At 43.8% G+C, this 20,579-nt stretch overlaps 1 protein-coding gene across 1 annotated transcript in view; it reads left to right on the forward strand.

Moving 5' to 3' along the window:
* The first annotated feature begins 2,658 nt into the window (after positions 1-2,658).
* dnah5l (dynein, axonemal, heavy chain 5 like) overlaps positions 2,659-20,579 on the forward strand; it is an 80,860-nt gene continuing 62,939 nt past the window's right edge. The window contains exons 1-18 of the mRNA XM_030079898.1: positions 2,659-2,956; positions 5,928-6,079; positions 7,036-7,110; positions 7,281-7,358; positions 10,751-10,822; positions 10,971-11,081; positions 11,839-12,025; positions 12,482-12,647; positions 12,800-12,893; positions 13,900-13,998; positions 14,103-14,284; positions 14,403-14,522; positions 15,881-15,986; positions 16,073-16,168; positions 16,987-17,229; positions 19,098-19,187; positions 19,309-19,464; positions 19,613-19,749. Of these exons, the coding sequence (XP_029935758.1) occupies positions 2,659-2,956; positions 5,928-6,079; positions 7,036-7,110; positions 7,281-7,358; positions 10,751-10,822; positions 10,971-11,081; positions 11,839-12,025; positions 12,482-12,647; positions 12,800-12,893; positions 13,900-13,998; positions 14,103-14,284; positions 14,403-14,522; positions 15,881-15,986; positions 16,073-16,168; positions 16,987-17,229; positions 19,098-19,187; positions 19,309-19,464; positions 19,613-19,749 (2,462 nt within the window). The remainder of the gene's footprint in view (positions 2,957-5,927; positions 6,080-7,035; positions 7,111-7,280; positions 7,359-10,750; positions 10,823-10,970; positions 11,082-11,838; positions 12,026-12,481; positions 12,648-12,799; positions 12,894-13,899; positions 13,999-14,102; positions 14,285-14,402; positions 14,523-15,880; positions 15,987-16,072; positions 16,169-16,986; positions 17,230-19,097; positions 19,188-19,308; positions 19,465-19,612; positions 19,750-20,579) is intronic.

Here is a 20,579-nt window from a genome sequence, read left to right on the forward strand (position 1 = left end):
TGAATCTGAGTTTTCATTTATTAGCTGTGACGATTAAATTAAATGTGAAATAAATAGAAACAACTTGGTTTAAAGATTCAAGATGCTTTATTGTCAATTCTGCAGTTCTATGCCAGACAAACAAAAAAGCGACAAAAACAGTGCAGAAAAAGTTACGTCTAAAAACAAAATTAAATAGTGCAAAAGAAAAAAAAATGTGTTAAAAGCAATACAGCAAGCAATAGAAAAACAATATTAAACAATACAATGCAACAAAACACAAAAACAAAACAACTCTCATTCCACAGTGAATGTGTGCAAGTTTAACTTTATTTAAGTTAAACTTGCACTTTTATTTTGAAGGTTTCCCTTCCTTTCCTATTCACTGGAAATCTAAATTTAATGCAGTGTGTGTGTGTGTGTGTGTGTGTGTGTGTGTCAGACCTGAAGTGGTCCAAGTCCAGCAGCACAGCTTGTTATCTCCACCTGCTGATGGTTTGATGTAATTACAGTTTCATACATGGTGCACTGATCCTGTCTCACTGTGTTCCATAAACCCACACACTTTCATTACAAATGTGAATTCTTCTTGTTCAGAGCAACATTTTAGGAAATATAATAACTCGTGGTTTCCTCTGTCGTTTTCAAAATAAGAGTAATGTTTTAATGGAGTCATTTTCATGAGCTCCCCGGTGTTGCAGCGTGGGACAGAGGAGCCTGGAGAGGACGGGGCGGTGGCGCCCTCTGCTGGAGCCACAGCTCCATGTGCTGCACTCACAGCTGTTTTTACCAAAACTGTGCCAGCAGCAGGAAGCATGTCCGCTCTGACTCCTTTCATCATTCACCTCTATTTTACATATTTTATGTTTTGTTTACTGTTTAACTGAAAATTTGCACAAAGGTTCCAAATACAAAGAGAAAAATAACAAAGATGATTAAATACCTTTTGTTTGTCAAGTATATGATTCAAAATGTAGTAAGAAATAGGTCTTTCCATGCATGGCATTTTATATAAACTATTTATTCATGTAATTTACAGAAAATGTGCTATATCGTGATATATATGTTGTTATCAGGATATGAGATTTTGGTCATCATACAGCCTTATATTAGCTGGGTGTGGATTGAAATCGGTGGTGTGCTGCAGGTTTGATGTCAAAAATTCCCTCGTCCTCGTCATGCAGGACTCTTGTCAAGTGACACACATGAAGCCGTATGCTCTCTCTTTTATACCTCAAGCAGTTAGGCAGCACAACGAGCACTTTAAACGTACATTTGGAGAACCTTTTTAGCTATATGTTTGTATTTAATGTTAATTTATTAGCTTTGTAGCGTGAATTTGATGTTACTGTATTATCTTTGCCTGTAACTCTAGGCATGCATGTATTATTTACTGTTAACTGAGGTCTTTTGTGGGCATGATGACAGTGGGTACAAGCACTGTAATTTCCATTTTCATGGATGAAATAAACTTGACTTGACTTGACTTGCAGGCAAAATGTGAAACACAGCGACGTGACATGATATGTCTTGGTTATTGAAAGTCTGTGTCTGTAAAATCCACAGCAACATACAGCAGAACACACACACACACACACACACACACACATTTCTCTCATCACTGTTTTATACAAAGGAATTAGTTTTTGTTGTGCATTTAGTTGCTTAACTACTGACACACACACACACACACACACACACACACACACACAAACACAGCTCCCTGCAAGCCATAGTTACTATGGCAACCGTCAAACTTTGCCTTGGGAGACTGGGTGTTGATTTACTTCCTGGTTTCACCACAGCACTGGGTCACATCTCTCTCTCTCTCTCTCTCTCTCTCTCTCTCTCTCTCTCTCTCTCTCTCTCTCTCTCTCTCTCTCTCTCTCTCTCCCTTTCTCATTCACACTCTGCCTCACTCAACCACTGCCTGCTGTCCACTCATCTGGAAGACAGAGAGAGAGAGAGAGAGAGAGAGGTAGAGGCTGTGTTGGGTGGTCTGCGTCAGTTTGGGTGAGCTGTTGACCAGGAGACATTTCCACTCTCAGAACAACAGACGTGACCTGGACAGGCAGGAGACGACGCTGCTATCAGGTCAGTCACTGATTTACTCTGAAAACCTTCACTCGTCCACTTTCACATCTCATCTGGTTCAGGAGGAAACGGCAGGATGTGCAGACAGAGGCTCGTCCAGCAAGAAAAAAAAAAAGAAGAATTTCATTTCTAAAGTGAATTTAAAAAAGTTCAGTCCACAGAAAGTGAAAGACCTCACACACTGAATTAGGGCTATGACTTATGATTAAATGTATTGTTGATTATTTCTGATTAACAGTTGAATAATTTTGTGTTTAAAGACGGTAAAATAAAGCCAACGCCTGAAGGGATGTGATCAGAGTCCAATCAGAGTCTTCAAATGTCTTCCTCAGTCTGACTAGCACACAAAAAAGTATTAATTTTACAAAAATATGAACGGAGAAAAGGATGACAATCTGAGCAACAAAATGGCTTTTTTTTCTCAGATAAAAAAAAAAATTGATAATTGAAATGCTAATTATTGATGTTCTATCCATGAGCTAATCAGTAAATAAATTAATGTTTTTTTTATCAGGAAATTGATAATTGAATGAGAATGACGGTCTCCCCTTGTGTGTGTGTGTGTGTGTGTGTGTGTGTCTGCAGATGTCTGATCCAGACTCTCAGCCTCCACAGGGGGAAGAGGGGCCTGTCGCTGCCCCAGTCCACAGCTCACATCCTGGGCTGAAAGGCTCTGGTTCCTCCCCAGGCACAGAGCTCCAGGCGGGGGAGCAGGCGTCCCCTTCTGCCCCAGAACAGAGCCTCGATCTTGGGCCGGAGAGCCATGATGACCTGGGGGCGGTGGAGCAGGAGAAAGAGGAGGAGGAGGGGGGAGGAGCAGGTCGAACCTCAGGGCTGGAGAGCTCCACTAAAGCCAGACCTCCTCTACTTCACCTGCGCAGAGGTTCAGACACACTGACACTGAAACTCTTACAGTTACAGCACTTTTAAAATTAGTACTAACACTGAGACTAACTATGGCTTATATTGTTACTCAGACTGATGCCATTCATCCTGATCCTGAGGCTCAGACTCCTGTTTAAGTTCCATCCCAGTGACTCTGAATGTTTGGTCTGTTTACTACAATTTCCTCCACGTTGTCCACGTCAACAAACCATTTATCAAATCCTGCAGGGAGCTACAGATTTCACAGCACAGAGTCACAATTGCCCCTTTTCCATTAGTATCTACTCGGCTCGACTCGGCTCGACTCAGCTCGACTCTACTCGCCTCGACACGGTTTAGGTGGTTTTCCATTACAGTTGAGTAGCACCTCGCCGTGGGTGGAGTCGTTAGCAAGGCGGCGCACCGTCCAGCTCCCTCTGGATTCTTTGGGCCGCCACCAAGCTCAGAAAAGTCTCCATGTCTTTATTTGACTGCGGTAGCGGTTTGCTTGCCATTTTCCGACTTTGACAACTTCACTGACGATCAATGCGCACGGCCGCTGTTGCCGTTTTTTTTTTTTTTTTTAAATGTCGGGTTTTGTTTTCGTGCGGGAGTCGCTCTCGTCACTCCCTTGTCCAATCAGTGGCCTGCACGGCGTTAACGTCACATTTTCAGCGCGACTCAGCTCGACTCAGCTCGCTTGGAACCCCGGCTGAGTAGGTGCTAAATGGGACCTGCTAGCAGGTACTACGACCTAATGGAAAAGCTCTTAAACCGAGTAGAGTCGAGCTGAGTCGAGCTGAGTCGAGCTGAGTAGGTACTAGTGGAAAAGGGGCAAATGTGAGTTTGTGGTTCAAGCAGCCAGTCTAGACTAGTCTAGTCTAGTCCAGTACAGTCCAGTCTGGTCTAGTCCAGTCCAGTCCAGTCCAGTATAGACTAGTCTAGTCAAGTCTTGTCCAGTTCAGTCCAGTCCAGCTCAGTTCAGTCCAGTTCTTTGCAGGCCAGTCAAGTCTAGTTCTTTGCAGTCTAGACAAGGCTAGTCCAGTATAGTCTAGTGTAGTCTATTCCAGTCTAGACTAGTCTATCCCAATCCAGTCCAGCCCAGTACAGTTCAGTCTAGTCCAGTCGAATCTAGTGCAGTCCAGTCCAGTCTAGTATAGTCTAGTCCAGTCTAGACCAGTCCAGTCCAGTCAAGCCCAGTCCAGTCTTGTCCATTACAGTCCAGTCCAGTCCAGTCTAGTCTAGTTTAGTCTAGTCAAGTGTAGTTTAGTCCATTTCAGTCTAGTCCAGTTTTGTTTGATGCAGTCCAGTCCAGTCTAGTCTTGTCCTTTCCAGTCCAGTCCACTGTAGTCTAGTTCACTGCAGTCCAGTCTAGTCTAATCTAGTCTAGTCTAGTTCAGTCTAGTACAGTCCAGTGTACTCCATTCCAGTCCAGTTCAGTCCAGTCTAGTCCAGTCTAGTCTAGTCCAGTTCTTTGCAGTTCAGTCCAGTCTAGTCCAGTATTGTCTAGTGTAGTCTATTCCAGTCCAGTCAAGCCCAGTCTAATCCAGTCTACTCCAGTCCAGTCCAGTCCAGTCTAGTCCAGTCCAGTCCAGTCTAGTCTATTTTTTTCTAGTCAAGTGTAGTTTAGTCCATTTCAGTCTAGTCCAGTTTTGTTCAATGCAGTCCAGTCCAGTCTAGTCTTGTCCTTTCCATTCCATTCCAGTGTAGTCTAAATCTAGTCTAATCCAGTCTAATTCAGTCTAATCCAGTCCACTATACTCCATTCCAGTCCACTGTACTCCATTCCAGTCCAGTCTAGTCCAGTCTAGTCCAGTCTAGTAGGGACTAGTCTGGTCCACTAGTGGAATGAATGATAAAATGATGTGGCAGCTCTAAAATCCCACTGCTCGCTTTGGGAGGAGATCAGCAGGAACGTTCTGGAGAGGAAACTCTGGACATGCAGAGGAACTGGGATGGAGCTTTAATATCCTGCCACAACTTCTGCTACACACACACACACACACACACACACACACACACACACACACCACCTGTGTCTTCTCCTCCAATCAGCAGAGGCGACTGGTAGAGGACACCGGCGAATAGGAGGTCAGAACCTGAGAAGGACCAATCACATGGCTTCACCAGCAGCCGCTCCCTCCCCCACAGCCAGCACCTCTGTGAGTAGGAAGCATGAGCATCTGGCCAGCAGGGGGCGCCATGAGTTTTACCTGTGGATTAGTTTAATTTCACCTGAATTGAAAAACTTGTGAAAGCATGAAATTATGCTTTTAAACACAAAAGATCTGATGTCGATGCAGCATCACTGATCTGAGCTTTAAATGTCTAATTTTAATTATTTAAAATTAGACATTTTTAAAAAGTTCAGGTAATTTTTATATTCTGTATTTTTGTTCTTTGTTTTGTATTTGTTTGATTTTTTGTTGTTTTTACTGATGCTGATATTGTTGCAGTATTGCTAATTTGCTCATTTGCCCTCCCTGTTTTTGAAAGAAATCCAGTGACTTTGTTCAGGTGTCAAAGGGTTAATTCTCTAGACACAAATCTGGAGCAGTGATTATTTGAACATGATGATTTAATCTGAGCACTTTGAATTGATTTGGCAATTTACGACACTTCCAGTGGGGGTACAGGGCCTCATGAGGGTCACCTGGGGGTCCAGGATATGAAAAAGTTTGAAATCCACTGAGTTAGATTAATATATTGGGATAATACTGGATTTTGTTTTTAATTTTTTCAATAAAAATTGTGGACAAAAGTTAACAATATAAAATTTAGAGGGAACACTGCGGTATTATGAGCTCCTCTCTCATCGCCTTCTTCATCTCTCTCTTCGCCTCCTCGTCCCTCTATCCTCAGCTCTCGTCTCGCACCTCCTCTCTACGACATCTCTCTCTCTCTCATCTCTCTTCACTCTCCTCTCTCCTCATCTCTCTCTCGCTCCTGTCCAGTGTCCGGGAAGCGGACCGTTGGGTTTTGTCCATGAGGCGAGGCGGAGATGATGAAACAGGCCAGAGCCCTGAAGGAGGAGCGACGAGCGATGCTGGACGGACGACACAAATATCTGATCAGCAGGCTGGTGGACGCTGGGACCCTGGGGGAGCCCGAGGTGGAGGACGCCCTGCTCTCTGATGACAAGGTGGCTGGTTCAGTCCAGTCAAGTCCAGTTCAGTCCAGTCCAGTCCAGTCTAGACAACTTCACTGCAGTCCAGTCCAGTGTAGTCCAGTCTGGTGTAGGTCAGTCCAGTCTAGTCCAGTCCAGTCCAGTTCAATCCAGTTCAGCCTAATCCAGTCCAGTTTCATTCAGTCCAGGCCAGCCTAGTTAATTAAAGTTCAGTCCATTCTAGTCTAGTCCAGTTTAGTCCTGTCTAGTACAGTTCAGTGCAGTCCAGTTCAGTGCAGTCCAGTCCAGATCAGTCCAGTCCAGTCCAGTCCAGTCCAGTCCAGTCCAGTCCAGTCCAGCAAAGTTCAGTCTAGTCCAAACTAGTTCAGTTGAGCTAAATCCAGTCCAGTCCAGTCCAGTCTAGACCACTTCATTGAAGTCCAGTACAGTCTAGTACAGTCTAGTGTAATCTAGTCCAGTCCAGTCCAGTCTAGACCTCTCCAATTCAGTGCAGTCCAGTCCAGTGTAGTCCAGTCTGGTGCAGGTCAGTCTAGTCTAGTCCAGTCCAGTCCAGTTCAATCTAGTTCGGTCTAATCCAGTCCAGCTTCATTCAGTCCAGGCCAGTCTAATTAATTAAAGTTCAGTTCATTCTAATCTAGTCCACTTTAGTCCAGTCTAGTCCAGTTCATTGCAGTCCAGTCCAGTTCAGTCCAGTCTAGTCTAGTCTAGTCCAAAACAGTTCAGTCCAGTTTAGTCCAGTTTAGTCCAGTTTAGTTCAGTTTGGTCCAGTTTGGTCCAGTTCAGTTCAGCTCATTTGCTCACACAGATCGGTGTAATCAGTTCATGGTCGAGTTACTCAGTTAAAGAAAAGCTTGAGAAGTATTTAGACATCAGAGTGCCACAGATTTCACCTGAGAGTTCCTCGGAGTTGCTTTCTCTCATTTTTCCGTACGTTCATGATGTTTGGATGAGATCGTGCCTGTTTCTCCCAGTTCAGTCTGATCGAGGAGTTCTTCTCTGCCAACGGATCCAGGAGGCTGATTTTCTTCTTTCAAGACGTGAAACAGGTCAGTTTCCCCTTTTCATTCCCACGGTCATCACCTGAGGTCACATCTCAGTGGATAGACTGGATATTTATGACTCTCTCTCTCTCTCTCTCTCTCTCTCTCTCTCTCTCTCTCTCTCTCTCTCTCTCTCTGTGTGTGTGTGTGTGTGTGTGTGGGTGTATGTCGCCCAGCCTCCCTCCGTCATGGAGGCAGCGTCCTCCTCCACTCCGGCTCAGAGGAAGCTCTTCCTCACCACAGGAAGCTCAGAGGTAAAGAACAAAGAGTTAATTCCCTGTCCTCAGGTAAAATCCCAGGTGAACTCAGGTGCTGAGTGCTGCTCTGCTGGGGCTATCTTACTGTTTTACCTTGTTTCTCACTGTTTTATCTTGTTTCTTACTGTATTATGTCATTAATTAATTTATGCCATTTATTTATTTTTGTCTTCTATTGCTGTTGGTTCCAATTTTATTCCGATTACCTGAAGCATTTGGTGACTTACAGCTGCCATTCAAAGCATGGGCGCAGATGGCACTGGGGATGGGGGGGACGTGTCCCCTCCAGATTTATAGTGACCCGATCCGTCCCCCTCCCCAAATTGATCAGTATACAATACACCGATTCAAGAAGGTGGAAGGCTGGAGCCTGGAGCAGATCCTTGCCGAGTTGGCAAAGCAAGATGTTCAATTTTCCACATAATCCTCGGTTAATAACACTGCACAGCTGATCCATTAACATCCCGGTGTGTGCTGCTTTACCGTGCCTTACATGCCTACGACTCCGCTGTGCGTCGTGCCTTAGATAAGAACGCCCCTCAGCCGTTGTAAAATCACTGTAACCCACGGCTTCTCGGGGCTTATTGCTTAATTAATTTTATCAATATGAATCGGTTGTTTAAGTGTGTAGCCTACTTCTGTTATCATAGACATTGTTATCAGGCGCGGGGGTGGGGGGATCTTTCCTCAAAAGCCCCGGATCTTTTTTGATCTTTATTTTTTCTTTTTATCATTATTTTATTATGCTATACAAACAATGTGCATCTTGTGGAGAAGAAGCGGTGTGTCAATTTTCAAACCGATCGGACTTTGCGTTTTTTCGTAACTTATCAACATGAATGGACCATGAGCCCAATTTCTTATAATGTAAACAAGCCCTGATAGCTAAGTGGTTAGAGTTTCTGCCTGCCGTGCATAATACCTCGGGTTCAATCCCCGACCCGTCAAAGAGGATATCCGTACCTTATTACATAGTTTTGTTGCTGACTATGACAATAACATGATTCTTATTATTCTGCCTGTCATTGGCTAGATGAAACACACAGTAGCATTTAAGGTTTCTGTAATGTTCATTTCTTTGCTGTTTTTGTGAATTTGTATTGTAACCCAGGTGCAAACGGCAGCCTGTTGCCTGGTTTCAGGAAGTAGCTTTGCGGCTGCCGAGCTATTAAGTTATTAACAGTTTCTGTGTTAATATATCGCTTTATTCTCGTATGTATGTATGTGTGTATATATATATATATATATATATATATATATATATTAAACACACACACACCACACACACAAGTATTTACAGCTTGGTCCCCCCCAGTTCTAAAGTCCTATCTGCGCCCCTGATTCAAAGGAAGATGATCCATGCACCAGCTCAGATATTCAATTCTGTGTTTTATTCACTACTATTGTCTGACTGACTGCTGCTGTCCAGTCTGTGTTGTGTTGCTATAGGAAAGAAACCTGCCGCTGTTTCTGTGTTTGGTTAGCAAGGCAACACAAACCCAACACTCACACAGCTTCACATTGTCTGCACCGGTGGTTCTCAAGCGGGGTTATGTGTAGCCCTAGGGGTATGTTGGAGTACTGCAGGGGGTACATGAGATTTGTTTAAAAAATGTTTATTTAGAAAATATCAGTTGTGCTTAATTTCTGAAATAAGCAGCCTACGCTATAATAAGTTCAATAAAAATGTAAATATAAGTTTGATACATCACATGTTATCCTCAGTTCTCCCTCTGGGTTCCTGAAGGTGTCAGATGTGTGTGTTTGTGGTTTCAATCTGCTGCCGTGGTCGTGGAGAAAGGACGTTTGTTCGCTCTGAGCGGGAAGACGAGACCAAACAAATCCAGAAAGTTCATCAGGATCAGTGGTTGAAGCGTAGCAGCGATACCACAACGGCATGTTAGAGCCACTGTAGGGAAATGTGGGACAAATTAGGAAGCCGGAGGGGCGGGGCTGATATTATATATATTATATATGATATTATATATGAGAAAAAAACGTGGATATCTTCTGAGATTAAAGTGGTAAAAAAAAAAAAAAAGAACCACATTGCTTCACTTTGCAGAATGTAGTTCTTGGTTCCTTTAAAAAAAAAAAAAAAAAACTTTTTTTGAGAAAAAAAAAGAGAAACTTTTTTTCTCAAAAATATACAACTTTTTTTTCTTTCCCCCTTATTTTTCTACTGGCTGAGAAACTATTTCAACAATATTTCAATATTTTGTTTGAATAGTTAATTGAGAACCACTCATCTACACCGTTCCTTTTTCCTCTACACTTAGCCCCGGGCTAAGACCCCCGTTAGCTACACAAATCCTCGCACCGCCCGGGGCTAAACAGGGCTTTCCCTGACTTTTTGGGGGTTTCCCTTTAAAGTCAGGCCTGCAGTGTGACTTGAGGTTGGAACAGGAGCAGTGGGGCGTTTGCTGTCCAATCAGAACTGCAGGACAGGTGTTCTGAGGACATTAACCTTAGGCTCAGTCCAGTGACACTAAAGGAAAACAGCAAAGGTAAAACAAGGTTATCATCATTTGTGAAAAAACCCATGAAATAATGAAAACTAAGTGAGACAAAATATAATAGTGCTGTATAGCAGTACTAATGGTGATAATAGCGATAACGACAATACTAATAATCATACCAATTAATGACATCTAACAGTGGCCATTTTCCAGAGCTTCCCTGTTATTTACATCTGAGTTGGACATGTCGGAGAATTCAGAAAAAGACAGATTCCTGGTTGTAATTAGGAGCTGGATGTTTACATGAACGCTGTTTCCAAGTCGGGACCTTGCGGTGGATCCCATGTGGCGTCGTGGAAACTATTTTAATCAAAAGGCAGCAAGCAGTGACAATGTATAAGTTAAATAATCAAGACTGTTATGTGATTTGACTAAAAAATAAGGTTTGTATGCAGGACATTAATTGTTTAAGAGATAAAGTTAAGATCGGGCCTGAATATAACGGCATCAGGGCTGAATTTGTGCCGATCTTGCACAGAGCTGGTTTGAACCGGTCAGAACTGGTCTGGGAAGACATGGCGGCATCCAGAGGAAAGTCCCAGTGACGACATTATTTATTATTAGGCCCGGAAAATAGCCCAAAAAGGACAGATAGAGGGTTGCCCTTTAAACGATCTAAAAAACGTAGTGGATTGGAGTCCGTTCTCTGGAGGGACGGCTCCAGGCGGACTCCTGCTGAAGATCTTTAACAGAAAATAAATCCTGCATACTTCAAACCCTGCCTGGCTCTGGTGCATCCTTGTTGAAGACTCTGGCACTTATTCCTCTGAGGTTTTTGGTGCCTGTTGTTAGCCAGTTTTTCGAGGCCCAGTCTGACCCTGTTGTGGACACGTCTGCCACTTCAGCATCAGCTCTCTGTGTGTTTTCCAGCCTTTACTGGGGAAGTGTCTGTTCTTCCTGAGGACCACCGACAAAGCCATAACCAGCGCCACCGTGCACCAGGTCAGCACCGACACCACACACACTCCTGCTTCACTCCTGCTTCACTCTGAACCAGTCAGCCAGGCAGTCGGCCGGCCGGCTCGACCGCTCTGCCTGCTGTGTTGGCTTTCCTCTTGCTCCTGTGTTTCTGTGCTTCCTGTGTTGACAGGAAGTGAACTTCAGCGTGCTGGATGGCGGCGGCGGCGGCGGTGGCGGCGTGCTGCGCGGCCTGGAGACTCTGCTGGGTGATGTCATGTTACCTGCTCTCAGGTCGCTGCAGGTCGGTCCGGGCAACAAACACAGACAGCAGATCACTTGTGTTCAGATCTGTGTTTTCTTTTTTTCAAACTTGTGACTGTATAACCTCATAATTTTCTGTTTTTGCCCCATACATGTCTGTATTTTTTCTCATACATTTACGACTGAATTTTTTTGCTCATAAATCTGTGACTTTATAATCTCAGCAATCTCAGAATTTTTGTATACTCATAAATTTGTGAGTTTTATTTCCCTAAAATTTACTTTAATTTTAAGCTCAGAGAATGAACAAGTTTTCTTTCTTACCTTTCATCTCGGAAACTCTGAGTTTTTTCCTTGGATTATAACCCCCCCACCAATATCTGTAATTTTTTCCCAACTCAAACGCCCTCGTAAAAATGAGATAATCCCACTTGTTTCCAACTCTAATCAGCTTGTTCACAGAATTTTCTTGAATCGAGTGTCAATTTCGTGATCCTGCCTTGTTTCAACACATTTATACTCGTTCCCAGAAAAAAAAAAAAAGCTTGATACAAGTGAAACTACAGTGGAATCAGGTGGGATTATCTCACATTATCTCATCCCACTGGTGGATTTTTTTTAACCTTGTTTGAATAAAAAAAAGTTTTGCACATGGAAGAAGAGACCAAATGACTTGAGATGTTTTGCAGCGAAGGATCTGAGCGCCTTGAGAGAAGGACTGTGCGAACACGACGGCGTCCCTGACGGTTTGTACGTTGGATTACATTTTTTTTTTTTTTTTGTGATGTTTCCTGCAGACTTGGGGCGCTGTGAAGGGCGGAGCTTCCTGTCCAGACGTCCAGTCCTTCCTGTCGTCTGTGGATCAGTTCGTCAGGAACCTGAGCTCGGCCAGAGCCAACATGGAGGACAGGTTCCAGCTGCAGCAGGCGGAGCTTCCTGCCGCCGTCACACACCTGAGCAGCCCTGCAGACTTCACCTCCGCAGGTGAGCAGCACCTGAAACGCCGCCTGCTGCCCACCACAGCCCCGGTCATGCCGGGCATCGAGTCTTTCTATTCTTACATCAAAATACTGTGATGGCATATTAGGGTCACTGTAGGGAAAAATGTCATGGAGCTGGGGCGGGGAGGTAAGACTCAGAGGAAAAAACTCTGAATTTTTTAGTTTAAAGTTGTAAAATTTACAAGACAAAAAGTTACAGAAAAGGACATACTCTCTAAAGTGGTGAGTTTATGAGAACAGACTCGCAGATTTCTGAGAAAAAAGCACGTAGGAGGAAGAAGGAGAAGAAGTGGGAAGTTAGCATTAGCAGCGAAAGCCGCGAGAAAAAATACTCCAAGCCCCGCCCACACCGTTTTGATTGACAGGTGCCGAGCAACAAAGATGGAGAGAAAACAGAATATGAGTGAAGTTGACTGACGGCCTGTTTCTCTCCTCTCAGCCAATAACAGCGAGCTGGTGGAGCGTCTGGAGGGCGTGGTCTCGGCGTGGACCAATCAGATCAAACAGGCGCTGACAGAGAGCGAGCAGATGAGGAGGGAGGCCGATGACGTCGGGCCCTCGGCCGAGCTGGAGCACTGGAAGAGACGCATGGCCACCTTCAACAGGTGAGCACACACACACACACACACACACACACACACACACACACACTAATTTATTAATGTTGTACATCAGTGAATGAATGTAAACTCATTGCAATTTTCTTAAGTTTTCAAATTTGTGTGTGTTCATGTGTGTGTGTGTGTGTGTGTGTCAGTCTGATGGAGGAGCTAAAGCGCCCTCTGGTGAAAAGGACTCTGGGAGTTTTGCAGGTCGCCAAGTCCAGAATTGTTCGAACCTGGAGGGAGCTGGTCAGTGTCGCGCTAACTCACACAGCTTAGCTTAGCTTAGCTTAGCTTAGCTTAGCTTAGCTTAGCTTAGCTTACACTACGTTACGTTACATCACGTTATGTTACATTATGCTGTGTATGTTTTGTTTGTTTGTTTGTTTTTGTTTAGTTTGTCTTAATTTGTTTAGTTCCGTTTAGCTGAGTTTAACTTTAAGTTTAGTTTAATTTCTCTTAAGTTAGTTTTATTTAGTTCAGTTCAGCCAAAAGGTGCAGCTCCATTTTTAAAAACTCTTCTAGCCAAAGGGCCTCGTGTATAAAACATTTTGATTCCACACTAAAAGGTAAATTTAGCACAAAACAGGCAAGTTGTTACTATTTTACTATTTTTGTTTACGGTGGTTTAGTTTACACTTTTCTTTTTATGTTTAGCTTAATTTAATTTATTTTAACTTAGTTTAGCTTCGCTTAGCCTGCTTTACCTCAGACCTTTCTCTTTATGATTAGTTTACCTTAAATGATCCAGTTCAGTTTAGTTCAGTTTAGTTTAGTTTGGTCTGGCTCGTTTGTTTTGTTTTGTGTTCGTTGAGTTGAGTTTAGCTTAATTTGTTCTTGTCTTTGTCGTTTTAGCTTAGCTGAGGTTAGTTTAGCTCGTATCGTTTAGTTTACTGTGATAAAAGTTAGTTTAGTCCTGTCTGTTTTGCTTTATTCTACTTTAGTCTTGTCTTGATGGTTTCAGCTGGTTTAGTCAAGTCTAGCTCAGTCCAGTCTGATCCAGTCTGTAACCAGTGCCGTCCAGTTTGACCTGTTGGATCTTTGGTGGGATCCAGTCCAGGCCAGTTCCTATTTACACTGTGGCTGAAATTAGAGCAAAACATCTCAAAGCATCATGACGCATGACAGACGGACAGAGAGGCAGGTTGACTGACTGACTGACTGTCTGACTGACTGACTGACTGACTGACTGAGTTACTGACTGACTGACTGACTGACTGGCTGTTTGTTGGCCTGACTGCCTGTTGCCTGTCAGGACGGGGACATCACGGCGGTGGCCGGCGAGGCCAAAGACAACGTGCGGTTCCTCTACACGCTGGACAGGTTCTTTGGGCCGCTGGGGAGCTGCTCTCCGGTGAGGACGCCTCGCGGCTGGAAAACTCAAAATCAATCAGACAGGAGGCGCGGCGGCAGGTTTAGGTAGAAACGTCTCTCCGTCTGTCTCCGTCTGTCTTCCAGAGCGGCGTGTTGGAGCACATTCCCAGTCTGATGGCCAGTATCCAGATGATCCACACCGTCTCCCAGTACTACAACACCTCCGAGAGAATGACCTCTCTGTTCATCAAGGTCACCAACCAGATGATCAACACCTGCAGGACCCACCTGCTGGGGGGCGTGGCCAAGATCTGGGAGCACAGCAGGTCCACAGCAGATTACATTAGATTACACCTGACTAATCTGGATTTGATTATTTGTATTCAACCGTATATTAATGTGTGTGTGTGTGTGTGTGTGTGTGTGTGTGTGTGTGTGTGCCAGGCCCGTGCTGTTGCAGCGGATCTCAGAGTGCTGTAAACTGAACGTGGAGTACCAGAGAAGCTTCCAGACCATCAGAGACAAACTGAGAGAAAACCCTGAGGCCCGTCAGTTTGAGTTCAGGTAAACAGGAAGTGAGCCTCAGCTGCGCCACATTTCAACCAATAAAACCTCCTCTCTCTCATCCACCCGTCCCTTCAAAATAAAAGTGTCTGTCTCCCCCAAACTGAGATCCTGTTGGTTTGCACTGTGAATGGCCCCGCCGAAACTTCCTGTTTCGACTGGAAATACAGCAGATCAAGAAAATAAGAGTCCTTTCAATTTAATTTTAATTTACACCCATTAGTGCAGGATGATGTCACTGCTGATGCTCTGTTTTACAGGAAGCAGAGGTCATGTGAGGTCATTTCATCAGGACTTTAACCCTCTGAACCCCAGAGCAGTTTTTGGGTGTTTTCTGCTCCCCTCACATTTAAGTTCACTGTCGGCTTGTTTTTCAATGCAAGTGCTGCACCTCTATGGAAACAGCACAGCTGTGGCTATCACCTGAAGCCATTCAAAAATGTCTTTCACACAGTATGAAAGAGTTATAGTGCCATAAATAATAAAAAAAAAAATAAAAAATGCAAACTGACTTTTTTTGATAATTTATTTTACAAAAATCGAGAAACATTGGAATTTATGTACAGAACATTTTTTCAGGTGCCCACAAATGTCACTGATCCAGGAAAAAAAAAAGTAGGGCTTCACATGATTTATTTCCTGAAATATAAACATTTTTCCAACCTGTATAAACTTAGGCGTTTTTACTGCCTTGAGCCTTTCCATGTTACTACTGCTGCCTCCACACTGAAATTCAGTGAATTTTTGTCACGCGACTGTTGGGCTCACCTGAATCAATCAAGATGTCTCAGATCCGCTGAAGACCGCAGAATTTTCTGTTTTTCGAATGATCTGGATTGAGTAAAATTGTTGAGTGAAGCATGTATAATAAAATGATTTGGATGAAAAATCACTTTTTTAGGCTTAGTTTCATCCTTTTTTCTTGTCGGGACCGTCGGAAAATTCAACGAAATTCCGACGAAAAAATTGGTTTTTAAATCTTCCAGCTATGATAAACCAGTGAATTTTGGCGATTTTTTAAAAAAAAATACATGTCTTTCTATCCCGCTGGCGGGTTTGGAGTTCAGGGGGTTAACATGTACAACAGCACATCTATCTGTGCACAAAAGATAGACTTCTTATTTGCTCAGCTGATTAGAAGATTTAAAGGTGGGTCTTCAGTGCACGGGCCACTGCAAAACTGGACATTGTGTTCATGAAAAAGAGTGAAAAATGTTCCTGACGACGTCTGTCCAGAAGCTCCTGAGCTGCCTGAATCTGTCTCCGCTGGCCTGAATGTGGAACGTGAAGAGCGAAGCTACAATGGAGAGCAAGCCTTCCAGCTGAAATTTTAAAAAAGCTCTTTGGTTCTTTGGCAGTGAGAACTACATCTTTGGGAAGTTCGATGCGTTCTGCAGGCGTCTGGAGAAGATCGCCAACATGGCGTCCACGCTGGAGGAGCTGGCCGCTCTGCAGCAGATCAAGGTGGAACCAGACGTCTCTTCACTGTTCTGACTGCTGTTGCTGTTTTTGCTTTTTGCTGTGTCGAACTGAGTCGATGTGATCTCCAGGTGGAGGGCATCGAGAAGATCTACGCTCGCTACCAGACCATCGTGTCCACCACCAAGTCGAGAACGTACGACGTGCTGGACCACCGCAAGCTGGAGGTGACCGACCACCCGAGCTTCAGCCAATAAGAGTTTATTTCTATCAAGTGTGATATGATTACTCTGTGTGTGTGTGTGTGTGTGTGTGTGTGTGTGTGTGTGTCAGTTTGACCGTGACTATGCAGACTTCCAGCTGCAGATTCAGGGTTTGTTCCAGTCTCTTCAGTCGCTGCTGGACTTCTGGTTCAACCAGCCTCTGCCTGTGAGTTTCACACTGTTTAATCAATCAATCAATCTTTATTTATAGCGTCAAATCACAACAGAAGTTATCTCATGATGCTTTACAGGTAGAGCAGGTAAAGATCACGCTCTACAAATTACATTAGAAAAGAAAGAAACCCAACAGATTCCCTCCTGGGCATGCTCTTGGCGACAGTTTAACACCTACTGACCGAACACAAGATCTGCCAGGGCCTCGTGTTGGATACTCACCAGAGGTTGATCACCACCAGCACAGCCCAACTGAGCGAAATGCAAAAATATAATAAAATGTAACAAAATGTAACATTAAACGTAACAGGTTGATGGAACAAAATGTAGATAATTATGTCTCAAAAGTGTTGACGACCCTAATCCAGCAAAATGTGTCAGATTACATATAATAAAAAATATCAAATGTATCTGCATTGTAATTAGTTACTTTAGTTTTAGTTTTGCCATTGTTGTTAACCTGCTGAAACCTGGGAAAATTCAAATTTTCCCCCAAAACAGGGAAAAAACACAATTACCGCATTAGCAACAATTACAACTGAAAAACATCACAGTGTTGTGGTGTGTGTCCTGGTGTGTGTGTCCTGGTGTGTTTCCTGCAGATGCAGCGTGTGCTGGAGCTGCTGGCGGTGTGTGAGAGCGGTCTGGGCGTTGGCGGTCTGGGCGTTGGCGGTCTGGGTGTCGGCGGTCTGGGCGTCGGCGGTCTGGGCGTCGGCGGTCTGGGCGTCGGGGTGGAGCTGCGGCGTTCCTACGAGCTGCTGCTGCAGCGCTGCGGCCGCGAGCTGGAGCTCGTCAGGAGGAACTACCAGAGACACAGAGAGAACCCGCCCACCTGCAGGAACACCCCACCTGTAAGAACACCTGTCTGCCTGTCAGCCTGTCTGTCTGTCACTATATGTGTGTTTCAAACTCTCCATATCCTTTGACTTGGCTCTTTAAAATCAACAAGAATTGAATTGAATTTGAATTGAATTTTTTATTTGTCTTGAACAGTTCAACATATCAGTTCACAATTCTTCTTAAAAAAAGAAAGTCAAATGACCAGAATAGAAATGAACTGTACAGTCAGCTAATTCAAAGCACATTTATTTACAAAACACCATATTATATGTCCAAGAAGGGACAGAAAGAAAATAAAGTATACTAAGTATATACAATTCTCATTTTTCAAGCTCTCTCTTGTACATGTCTGTGACTGATTGTTTATAGATGCTTTTGAGTTTTCTTGTATGATTACTCCTTTTGGTCATTTTGTCCAAGCCATTCCAAAGCAGCAGCCCTCAAACAGAGATGCACATGCTTTTTCAAGTGGTGCGAACCTTTGGCTGTTTTAAATTAAATGATCCCCGTCTCTACCAGAGAACATGTTCAGTAGGTTTTCTGGCATCATCTTATTTATTACTTTAAACATAATTTGCCCAGTTTTATATTTGACCATATCCATGAATTTCAGAGATTAGTGAATTTATTTAGTCTTCATCTTTGTTCTGAAAAAATGGTAGTTCTCCTCCTGTGGGATCCAGTCAGAAGGAAATCCTGCTGGTCTGAGTCCAGAACCCCAACCTCCTCCTCAGCATCTGGACTCTGAAGAGACGTTGCTGTGACTTGGGCCAATTCAGAAGAAAACAATCTGCTGATTCTGGGCTCAGATCAGCAGGATCTCCTTGTTCCTGAATCCCATGTCAGAGTCGAATCTGCTGAGGGGATCAGCTGCAGGCCTGAGACACGGCCAGCAGGGGGCAGCACATGAGGTGTAACAGAGGTATAAAAACAGGTTTAGTTTAGTTTATTAGTTTATTACGTCTTGGACAATCTCAATTAATTAACTGCATCAATGACAGTAAAAAGGGCAGCTTTGGCTTATATTCTGCTGTAGTCCCCGGCCCAGATGACAATAGGCACCCTAAAAAACAACAACAACAATAAAGTATTTTTTCCAAGTTTTTTTCCCAGTAAATTTGTGACTTTATAATCACAGAATTCTGATTTTATTTTCCGGGGGTACTCGCCCTCCACTAGCTGTGTTTTTTTTTTTTTTTTTTTCTCCCAACAGTGGCCCTGATATGCTGCCATAGGACTATCTTTCACTTTCACTTTCACTTTATTGTCAGACTAGACTGAAATTTGTCCTGCACCTTGGTAGCTCTATTTACAAACATTTAACATGACATTATACATTTAACTTGACATTTTACAAACAGCATTATACAAAAAGAACATCACATAATGACCAAAGACAATAACCCTTCAACGTGCATTTGATTGGGGACTAAGCTCTGTGTTCAGTTTTAGGATTGACTGATCTGATCAGTCTAACCTTATGAAATTGTAGAACTCTGTATCTTCAGTTTGATGGTAACAATTTATATTCACTGTTCAGGACGTGGTTGGGTTTCGAAACAATGCTGTTAGCCAGCCTCAACATGTTATTATGGTAGGCTGACCCACAATCTTAGAGCAAATTTTAATTTGATGGAGCAGTTTTGATTTTAACTTAACAGACAAACACTTGTACCATGTTGTATTGCAATACTGTAAAACGCTCATAATAACAGAAGTAAAAAACAAAAGAAGAATCTGTTTACTCGCTCCAACAGACCTGAGGCGGTGGAGAAAATAGACTCACTTAAAGTAAAAGAAGCTGATTTTTTTTTAAATTTCAATCAAACTGCTACCCTGCAACACCACCCCCCCAACCCCCCCACCTCCTCCTCCCCAGGTCTCTGGCAGGATCCTGTGGTGTCGGCAGCTCTACAGGAGGATTGAAGCTCCCATGTCGGTGCTGAAGAACAAACTGGACGTCCTCAAAGTAAAACAGCCACATTTCTTTTTTGTTTTTTTGTTTGTTTCGACATATGTGTGTATTTGTGAGCGTCTCTCTCTCTCTCTCTCCCTCTCTCCCTCTCTCCCTCTCTCTCTCTCTCTCTCAGGGTCCAGAGCTGTCGAAGGTGATCAGGACTTATAACAAGATGGCGGCGGTGCTGCTGCAGTACGAGCTGCTGTACATTAGAGGCTGGAGCGAGGCAGCGGAGACGACGCCTCACCGGCTCAGCGCCGCCCTGCTGGTCAGACAGGAGAACGGCAAGGTGCGACCCCGGCTCTCTGTGCTCGTTTAAATTCTTTCAGGCGTCCAGATCTCACGGAGGGACCTTCACCTGTGTTGAGGATGTTTTTGGTTTTTGGGTCATGGAGGACTTGCGGACGCTTTGAGGAAGGCGGTGTGTGTCCCTGCAGGTGTGGGTGAACCTGGACCCCCTGGTGCTGGAGGTGCTGCAGGAAGCCCGCTGGATGAGCAAACTGGGCGTGGCCGTGCCGAAGGTGGTCGTCAAGATGGCTTCCAGAGAAACGCAGATCAAGACTCTGTACAGCCGGTAAGAAGCAGCCGGTCGACTGTGAGTCACGGGGATGAAGGAACTGAAGGAGTTGGTGAAGAAATTAGTTGTTTTGCATCCTTTGTGTGTAATATTTACTTGATTTACTTGATTTTGATTTTTTTTTTTTGCTTGGCATGATTGATTCCATGTGACTGTTTTCATTTGATTGATCCTGACGTGACTTCAGCCTGACATTTCTGGACTCATCTTACCTTGATTTCACTTATTTAACTTTTTTTTTTTTTTTTTTTTTTACTTAGTTTACTTCAGCAATTTTGATTTGTCTAGAAATTGACTGAATTTAACCGCGAAAACTTGAACAGGGTTGCAGGCTCCACGGGCTGTAACAGGCTCAGCTGTTAATGCCAGTATCAAATGAAACTAGACGACCAAAGGAATCCAACAGCACATCAAGCTCGGTTGTCGTTGTGCAAGGAGGCCAAACAGAGCCACGGACAGAAAAAAATTATAAGGAGACAAAATCCACAGACAAAAAAATAACAAAGAAAAAAAACAGTAAAATGAGTTTTGTCTTGTAAGTTTACCACTTTAATCTCGGAAATTCTGAGTTTTTCTCTCGGCAGTGGCCCTAACGCGCCGCCGTACAGCGGTGGTCAAACCTGAGCTGAGCTACGCTTGCAACACATGGTTTTAATGCACACCTGCCGGCCAATCAGAAGACAGTATTCACCCTGGCCCGATGCTATAAATGTGATTAAGTGATTTACCAAGATTTTTGGCAAATGGTAATTTTCGGCAAATAATTTGCAGCTTATGAAAATGTCTTCAGACTCACATGAAACCACATCAGCCAATAAAAACCACAC

The sequence above is a fragment of the Myripristis murdjan genome, chromosome 20, assembly GCF_902150065.1.
Source record: "Myripristis murdjan chromosome 20, fMyrMur1.1, whole genome shotgun sequence".
Lineage (NCBI taxonomy): Eukaryota > Metazoa > Chordata > Actinopteri > Holocentriformes > Holocentridae > Myripristis > Myripristis murdjan.